Here is a 9,731-nt window from a genome sequence, read left to right as displayed (position 1 = left end):
GCCCGCGACAAGAACAGAACAAGTCAAGTCATGGTCAAGACCAGAACAAGTCTGAACTCTCTATTCCCCTGCTTGTGCATCTCACTTTGGGAAAAGTTAGAGAGACGCTGATACGAAGGAGAACCTAATTTACTGAAGGCCTTGGCTGTTCTCCAGCGTGTCTGGAAAACCTGACATCTAGATAAGCAGGTGTCACTGACGGCTTCGCTGACAATGAGTTATACAGAAGGAGTGCTGTGCAGCTGCAGGTGCATAATAATAATAATAATAATAATAATAATAATACAGGTATTTATATACCGCCTTTCTTGGTTGTCAGATTTCTCCTCAGACTTTAATTCAAGGCGGTTTACATAGGCAGGCTGTTTAAATCCCCATAGGGATTTTTACAATTAAAGAAAGGTTCTATCTTTCAAGAACTACACAACATTTCAGATGGAACTTTTGCGGTCTGTTGTCACTTTCTGGCCTCCTCCCACACAGGCTGACAAGCAGCTCCTTCCAAATAGCAGGTGGAATAACTCAGCTCAGCTTGTCAGCTGCTTCAAGGTTTCTTTCCCGGGCCAGAGAGAGGGGCCATGTATCAATGAAACTCCTGCCTACAGAAGTTCCCATGTTCAGTCTTTGGTATCTCCAGGCAGGGCAGATAAAAATTCCTCCCTGTTGTCCTGGATGGAGCTGCTGCCGCTCTGTGTTGATGGGCAGCTCAGTCCTATCCCCAGCAGCTCCACTGGGTGCAGTGGTGTCAGAATGGCTACCGCTGCATACAGTGGAACCACTGGGGCTTCCAGAGCATTCCTCGAGGAAGGGGGCTTTTGTCCCCTCCCTCAAGTAAGGGCGCAGGGCTGCAGTGGATCATTCTGTGCTGGCTATTTTGCTGGTGCAGACTAGAGGAACTTTTCAGCCCAACACAAAGCACATGGGGGATGGATCCGCAGTTGCCACCCCCTTCCTGCCCCGGTTCCTCCCCCTCCCTGCCCTCCCCCCACTCCCAGTTCCTCCCCCCCCCATGCCCTAAGTGTCATCCGGAGCTCTTACCATGCTCCATGCAGCATTCAGCAGGCACCAAGCTCAGGGATGACTGGAGCTGGGCCAGCACTGGTGCTGGCTCCTCACAGGGTGCCATAAACTTGCTCTATGACACCCAGCGACGGCACTGGTGCTAGGCCCAGTTCGGACAATGCGGAAAAGACAAACTACAGAGCCAAAGTGTTTGGTGAACCATGGTTTAATCAATAATGCAATGACTGGAGCTTCCCCCAAACTGGAAACATGACTGTGTACATTGTAGTGAAGCATCATTGCCGAAGGCTCACTGCACACGGAACCGCTGTCGTCATTCTTTCCAGCGTCTCCAAGCTTAAGTAGCAGTATAAATGCCCTGGTGAAGGGGGCCGCACCTGACTGGGAATTCTGAACGGAAGACCTCAAGGGCCCTTTTATAAGCTTCTCGGTCTGGGAAGGTAGAGAGGTGCGGAATAGCCTAGGAGGAAGAAGAGAGACATGCTGTGATGGTGAACAGAAAAGGCCATTGGACTGCTAGGAACGAACAGAAGGCCTTATTGGCACAGATTACAGTCCCAGCAGGCTTGGTTGAAGAGCAACCTGGTCTTCATAAACCAGCATTTGATTGCTTTCATTTTTGAAATGAAGAAACCCCTTGAGAAACGGATGTGCCTTGACAATTTTAGCACCTTGTCAGTGTGCTGTGAAGTGAAAAAAGGCTGAGAACCGCTGAGATAGGCCTTTGGGCCAATATTCTAAGTAGGTCCTTGGTAGGTCCAGCGTGGCTCTTCTGATGGTGTCTCCTCCTGCCCCGTGTTCTAATTGGGACCTCAATCTCGGACAGGTAACCTGACGCTTCAGTCCCTTCCCCTTCCAGCCAGCTCTCCTAGGGTTTCAGAACCACCTCCTTCTGGACAGCTCCTTGAGCAGTTCAGCTTATCAAAGGTCTGACCCATGATACAGAATGATATAATCTACCTGAGTCTGTGGCTGCACAGAACAGAATCAGGTGGTACACATGGGACTTCCTTCTACAAGTTGCACCCTTGCTCCATCTAGGTCCCTATTTTCAACGCTGAATACCCTTCCAGGTTTTTTGACACAGGCAGGCAGCAGCTTTCTCGGGTGCCACACCAAATTCTTTCCCAGCCTGGAAATACTTAGACCTTTTGCATGCAAAGCCACAGACCTCTCTATCTATTCTTACAGGTATTCCTAAGTTGGGCTACATAGACCAGCGATTTTCAACCACTGTGCCATGGTTGGTCCACAGGTGTGCCGCAGGAGTTTAGGGGAGGGTCATTGATTTGTAGGGCCATTGGGGGAGTTGGAGGGAGGGAGGAACCTGTGTCGTTCTTTAGTCGGCTGTTGTCCAGATTGGGTGTGTTATTCCATTGAAGCTTGCACTAAATGCATTTTGTTTGTTATTTCTATATCATAATACTTGTTTTTTTTCTTTAAAAACTCATGGTCAGGGTGACCAGATTCAATAGAAGGACACAGTGCTTATACCTTTTTACCATTGTACACAGGGAATCTTGGCAGGTGCAGCTTTTTAAACCCATGTTGAGCTGACCCTGCCATAATTCCCTCTTCTATACAGTGGTTAAAGATATAGGCAGTATCCTCCATTGTATCTGATCACCCTACATAATTTTACCACCTTGTCAGTATGCCAGGAGATGAAAAGGTCAAAAATCACTGCCCTGGGCTTTCAATACTAATTATTGATTGAAAGTTGTTTTTTTTTAAATTAACCTAACCAGTTGATTGATTTAACATCAATCACATCTGTAGAGATTCCACCCATGTTTAAGGCACCCTGAATACTCCTGATGGTAGGATTTACATTTTTTTTTTCTCCAAAATTTCATTCTATTTTGCACAGCTCCACATCCTGGTCTCACTGGCTGGTCTCAAAACATGGCGCGCTGTTCTCAATATTCAGCTTCCCCCCTGTGAGGCTTCCTGTCCTTTGGGAACAGCCGATAAGTTCCTTTGTGCCCGTCCACTTTGGGAACCTTATCCTGCCGTTATCAAGGTTTAATGAACGACTTTAATGATACCAAAAGGCTAATTTTCTGATTGGCAGATAAATCTCCAGCTGCAAAGATAATTGTGGACATCTAGGTATTAAGTCCTCAAATCTCATTAGAACAGATCAGTTGGCATTTTCCAAGTTAGATGTCTAAATCCATAATTAGGCTTCTGTCTAAGCAGGCTTTGTGTGTGTGTGTGTGTGTGTGTGTGTGTGTGTGTGTGTGTGTGTGTGTGTGTGTGTGTGTGTTTAGCTGAGGGGATGATAGAAGTGGGGCAGATCTCCCCTGACTCCCACTAAACTCAACAGACACGATTAATGATATATTAAGTGTGGCTTGTAGAACAGACATTTCCAAACTGAGGGCCCAATCCTGTCTCCTCTGCCACCCATTGATGCGACAGTGCCAAAATGGCAACCACTGCATCCTACGGTGTGGGGCCAGACCAGGAGGTCTCCTCTAGTAAGGGAAGAATTGTTCTTTTACCTGGAGTAAACCTTCATGATGCAGGTGGGTCTACTCAGACTTATGACAGCGATTTTGCTGCCATAGGTTCACACTGACTCATGCTGCAGAATTGGGCCTGGGAAGGGGGTTAAGATATAGGCAGCACTGGCACCAGTGCTCTAGCCCACCACTTGCTTTTCCTTTTACAGAAGTAGTGGTGATGTGGTCGGTAGCCATGATGTGCATGTGCAACCTCCTGGTTTTAGAAATGGGCTATGTCAGAATGCCAGATGCAAGGGAGGGCACCAGGATGCAGGTCTCTTGTTATCTGGTGTGCTCCCTGGGGCATTTGGTGGGCCGCTGTGAGATACAGGAAGCTGGACTAGATGGGCCTATGGCCTGATCCAGTGGGGCTGTTCTTATGTTCTTATGTGGCAGGTGGGCACTTCTAGAGCATGCCACCGGGACAGGTAGCAGTGTGCCATTGCAGGCACAGTGGCTGCAGTAGGGAAGTGACTGCCTTGGCCCCATGGCTGGCTCAAAGCCAATTGGACCAATTGCTCTCAATTGAGCCCCACACCTAAGGGGGTCCCTATGACAGGGTAATCTACTCTCATCTTGTGTGCAATTTTCTTTTAAAATGTACCTAGATCCATTTCGTCCATTAACTCACATGCATTTTTAAAGCACACATTTTGATGGCTTCTCACTCTACCCTAGAGATAGAAAGTCTATAATAAATTTTATTGGTATTTCTAAAGTTCTGCAGACCTTGGCTGTGAGCCTGGGGACCCCACAAAAAATGTTTCCAATTGGGCCTCACAGCACCTAAGGCTGGCCCCATTCTCTCCCCCACCCCACATAAGCTGCTCCCTGAGGCAAGCTGCCCACAATGGTTCTCAACACATCCCTGACTTTATGAATGACTTTTCACAGGGGTCGGTCTCCAGTACAGAAGGAATTCCCATTTCGGGAACTTCATATATGAGGTCTCCCAGATGAGTATTTTGAATGTTTCTGGTCTGTTTCCTGGGAGTTGAATGTGTGACCTGGGCATAAACATGTCTAGTTATCGAGAGGCAAAATGGCAAAAACCAGACAGGATTTTTAAAAGAAAAAAGAAAAAGAAAAATGAGTCCTTCTCTAATTATAAGGGGTTCTGGAGAAGTATGGATTAATCCCTGATCAGTCATTACGGCCATGACCAGGGCGGCTGGAGGTCAGAGGTGCATCCTTCTGAATGGAGAAAGGTGACATAAGTCTGCATTAAGACCAACTAACCCTCATTTCTCCTTGTCGTCCTTCGAAGCTCTGTGCTGGGCTGCCAAAATGACACTCTGTGGGGCAAGTGGGGCACTGACTCTGCAGGACTCCCCGTTTGAGAGGCACCAGAACAGGCCATCACAGCGTATTGTAAAAGAGCGCAAGCCCAGCTGTGGCACCTCTCATTCATAGGTAATATACTGTATATAGTTTCTACGTTTGGGGCAGATCAGCATTGCCATTGTAGTGGTGGTGGTGGTTGGCAACCTTCAGTCTCGAAAGACTATGGTATAAGCCTACAGCACCCAGTATTCCCAGGCGGTCTCTCATCCAAGTACTAACCAGGCCTGAGCCTGCTTAGCTTCCGATATCAGACAAGATCGGGAGATAGTGTTCAGTATAGGGAGATGGTTGGCAACCTTCAGTCTCAAAAGACTCTGGTCTAAGCCTACAGCACCCGGTATTCCCAGGCGGTCTCCCATCCAAGTACTAACCAGGCCTGACCCTGCTTAGCTTCCGAGATCATGGTATAAGCCTACAGCACCCAGTATTCCCAGGCAGTCTCCCACCAATTACTAACCAGGCCTGACCCTGCTTAGCTTCCGAGATCATGGTAGAAGCCTACAGCACCCGGTATTCCCAGGCGGTCTCCCATCCAAGTACTAACCAGGCCTGACTCTGCTTAGCTTCCCAGATCATGGTATAAGCCTACAGCACCCGGTATTCCCAGGCGGTCTCCCATCCAAGTACTAACCAGGCCTGACCCTGCTTAGCTTCCAAGATCTGACGAGATTGGGCATGTGCAGGGTAACAGTTGTAGTGGCCATTCCAGGGAATTCTGGAAACTGTAATACTATGAAGGGGACCTCCAGGGCTCTCCTCCTACCTCTGCAGCTTGGCGGTAGACATGCTTTGGAGTTGATGAAGGGCATGGACAGAGTGGAGAGAGGCCAAGCTTTGCACCATCCCCAAGCACCCCCTTTGCATGCAGAAGGGCCCGGCTTCAGCCCCTGGCAGCATCTCCAGGTCAGGACTGAGAAAGATTTCTGCCTGAAACCCTGGAGAGCCACTGCCAGTCAGTGCTGACCTCCGTGAAACCCTACAGCGCTGCTGTCAACTGTGAGCTCGGTCTGAGTTGGTAGAAGACACCTTCCCGTCTCCTGATGTGGGGGAGAGCATTCAAAAGCGATTTCCCCCTTTTCTGAAGTGGTATGGGCTAAGGTGCACCACCCACTTTTTCCTGAATGCCCTTATTGATCCAGACTAGACCTGGGGGCTTCTACCTCTTGGCTCTCAAGTCTGTGCAGTGGGGCCAGCCCACGACCTCTCAGCACGAGGCAACACGCCAACGTCAGTTGATTCGGACTCAAGTTGCGAAAACACTCATTTTTCTCACAATTCATACAGACTCGCGTCCTGCATGTCAACAACTTGGGCATTGACTTGGACTTGGGGGGTTTACCCTAAAAATGAAAGGACTCAAATAGACTTGAGTCAAGACGCTCTTTTGTGTGTGCTTGCGACTCTGTTTTGTGTGTGTATGTGCTTGCATGTTCCTCCCCCCCCCCCCGCTCTTTCTGGGGCTTAACTTTATTTTCAAAGGACTCGAGTCAAAATGACTCTAAAGACAGCTCTGGACGAATCACGATAGCCTCCGTTGTGACTCATGGGCCACTTGAGTCAAGGGGGAGGCGGAGATTTGGGACTCAACTCGAGTCTCCATGCATCCCTGGTTCCTTCTCCAGTAAACCCATCTGTTCGGATGCCCAGCAGGAATTTCAGCTAGCAAAACCTTGCTTTGAGAAGGAAACCAAGTTGTTGCCCCATAGGCGGTCCTTCTACTTTTCTTTTTGGCAGTGGAGATAAACTACCTGCACAGACACACGCACTACACAGGCAAGTGTACGCCTTGCACCCCTATAGTCCATTTCCATATACGGCACACACCCGGATGCAAATGATATATCTGTGGAAAGCCATCACTCGCGGAAGCTTTGGCAGAAAATAATGAGAAACACTAATCTTTTATAAGGTCAACACTCGAGCAGCTGTCAGACAAGAAAAGAATTTAGCGGAGGAGCCGCGGCAAACTTCCATCGCCTCATTAAGCCCTACAGGCCCCCGGCCTGGCGTGGTGAGGAGATGCCGGGGCGCCTCCGTTTTGTGTCAGTAATTTGCGGCGGAGGAGGTGGAGGCAAAGACGAAACAGCCAGCGCCGAAGGGGCCTGGGGGAGGCTGGGGAATCGTTAGCGCACCAGGAGCGGCCTCGGCTCTAATTGGAACCATTGGGCATTATCAGCGGAGAATTTGCCTCGGCTCCCTGACAGCTAGCGAGGCCCGGAATGATAGCCCCACTTGTCAGTGTAAAAGACCATTAAAAACAAACCATTTTGATTTAATTGGAGGAGTTGCGCTAGGGGCCCAGGTGAGGTGCCTCATCAGCGGATGGGGGCTGTTGCCGATGCCTTTCTTCCAAGCCCTGGTACTGATGGGTTCCCTGCTTTCTAACCCCCCCCCCCCCAGCCCAAATTTTTCCCCTTCTCTTTCATAAACTGTCTGGGAGTGAAAGATCAGTCTCCGTCATATGGAGGGCTGTTTTTTCGATAGGGTTGTCAACAAATGCAGTGACAAGTTACACGGAGCAGAAGCAGGTATTGGGGGGGGGAACAGACATAAGCCCTGCTGGATCAGGCCCAAAGGCCCGTCCAGTCCAACTTCCTGGATCTCACAGTGGCCTACCAGATGCAGGACTCCTACATCGTGTGGCCAATCCCTTGCACCTGGTTGGCAACTTTCAGTCTCGAAAGACTATGGTATAAGCCTTCAGCACCTGGTATTGCAGGCGGTCTCCCATCCAAGTACTAACCAGGCCTGACCCTGCTTAGCTTCCCAGATCATGGTATAAGCCTACAGCACCCAGTATTCCCAGGCGGTCTCCCATCCAAGTACTAACCAGGCCTGACCCTGCTTAGCTTCCCCAGATCATGGTATAAGCCTACAGCACCCGGTACTCCCAGGCGGTCCTCCCATCCAAGTACTAACCAGGCCTGACCCTGCTTAGCTTCTGAGATCAGACATGATCAGGCATGTGCAGGGTAACAGTCCCTTGCACCTGGCATGTCAGATAGAGCCTGCTTCTAAATCCAGAGAGATTGCATACGCCCATCGAGGCTCATAACCTGTGATAGGCATTTCCTCCATTAATCTGTCCAATCCCCTTTTGAAGGCACCTAGGCCAAGCCAGCATCACCACATCCTGTGGTGGTTGTCTTCAGATATCTGAAGGAGAGAACGTTCTCTGTGGCTGCTGAGGACAGGACTGGAATCAATGGGTTGAAAGGGCAGGGAAATAGATTTTGGCAAGACGTTAGGAAGAATTTTCTAATGGTAAGAGCTGTTCAGACTGAACAATCTGCCTTGTGCAGTTGTGGGCCCTCCTGCGTTAGAGGTTTTCCAGGAGCGTGGATGGCCACCTGTGAGGGGTGGTTAGGGGTGCTATAGCATTTGGCCACACGGAGTAGGGGGGTTGAACTAGATGACCTCCAGTAGCCTTCCAAACATGTTCTATGACTCTAAGGCTGCAATCCTATCCACAGTTTCCTGGGAGTAAGTTCCCCATTGAACACAGTAGGACTTACAAGTAGATTTTATCCCCAGTACAGCAGATGGGGGAGTCCAAGACTGAGAGGAAGAGGCTGGTAACTTCACAAGAGTTGCACTGAGGAAGCCCTGATTTTGCTACTCAGGCTGCAGGATTTCACCAGAGCGTTAATCCACTGAAATGGGTGGGAGCCAATTGTAGTTACTGCTGCGGAGCCTTTAAGGCAGCTGTGCTGTGAACGGAGTCAGACAACTGGTCTAACTAGACTAGTGTTGTCTACTCTGATGGGCAACCTCTTTTCGGGGTTTCAGGCAGAGAAGGGCTCTATCGGGTGATCCTGTCAATGACTGAACCTAAGGCTTCCTACATGCAAAGCAGATGTTTTTCCACTGAGGTACAGATCTATCATCAATGTGTGTGTGTGTGCAGGTGTGTAGTTCAATGCTGTGGCAATATTAGGTCACTTTTGAACACTGTACGTTTCCACACCCACCTGACTAGACTGCAGTGGCGTAGCTGAGGGTGGGCAGGGGTCCATTCTCCCAGGTAGCACAGCATGAGGGGGTGCCAACTTGCATCCTTGATGGCAGACTCAAGGCAAAAGAAAGTGGCCTTCTGAGCTTGGGAAGGCCTCAGAAGGTCTCCTGGAAGCTTTGGAAAGGCATGCCCAGTTTTTTGCGACAACTGAAAGTGCCTTTCTAAGGCCTCTGGGAGGCCTTCTGAGGAGGCCAGCCGTGGCCTCTCTGCATCTCAAACCACCTCCCAGATGCGCCCAGGGTGTTGTCTGAGCATCTGGCTCCATGAGGGGTGTGTTTAGCACCCCAAGACATAAGTTAAAAAATTTTGTGCCCAGCCACATGCCAGATCTCTTAGCTACACAGCTGCTAGATCGACCACTGAACCCCACCCCCAGTGCCAATGGCAACAGCTCAGAGATTTACGCCACCATTGTGCCTGACACCCCGTCTGCTAGAGTCCCACGCGCCACACTTCTGCGGTTGATTTTAACGGAACAAACACGACATTCAAAAACGAGCATGCGAAATCTCAACTAGCCCACTGTGTGATAACACTTTCAAGCCCTGATTATTTAACGGGGGGGGGGGGGGAACACATGCTTTCATTGCCTGACATGACAACAGTTTGAAACCTGAGTTGTTCCTGTCAGTTGAATTCTAAAATATCACACCTCCCCCCTTCCAAGAAAAATGAGGCAACACACGGCGCATGGGATGAAGACGTCTACGTGCTCCAATCTCAGCTGTTTGTTTTTAAGAAAGGATCAGGCTGTGAGCTTGTATTAAGTCCCCAGTGGGTATCAAATTTGGAGCCCGGAATTGTTCTGCAAAAAATGGATACAGTGGGCGATTCCTTAA

General features: G+C 49.5%; 1 protein-coding gene and 1 pseudogene across 1 annotated transcript in view; both read right to left on the bottom strand.

The window, feature by feature from the left end:
• Positions 1-1,340: 1,340 nt before the first annotated feature.
• The window catches only part of CFAP77 (cilia and flagella associated protein 77), a 58,786-nt gene continuing 50,395 nt past the window's right edge, over positions 1,341-9,731 (bottom strand). Inside the window, exon 6 of the mRNA XM_066610871.1 lies at positions 1,341-1,483. Coding sequence (XP_066466968.1) covers positions 1,361-1,483 — 123 coding nt within the window. The 3' untranslated portion in view covers positions 1,341-1,360. The remainder of the gene's footprint in view (positions 1,484-9,731) is intronic.
• On the bottom strand, positions 5,460-5,576 carry LOC136635742 (5S ribosomal RNA; annotated as a pseudogene).

This window comes from Tiliqua scincoides, chromosome 16 (assembly GCF_035046505.1).
Source record: "Tiliqua scincoides isolate rTilSci1 chromosome 16, rTilSci1.hap2, whole genome shotgun sequence".
Taxonomy (NCBI): domain Eukaryota; kingdom Metazoa; phylum Chordata; class Lepidosauria; order Squamata; family Scincidae; genus Tiliqua; species Tiliqua scincoides.
The sequence above is the reverse complement of the archived record's forward strand: the minus strand, read 5'-3'. Positions and strand labels throughout refer to the sequence as shown.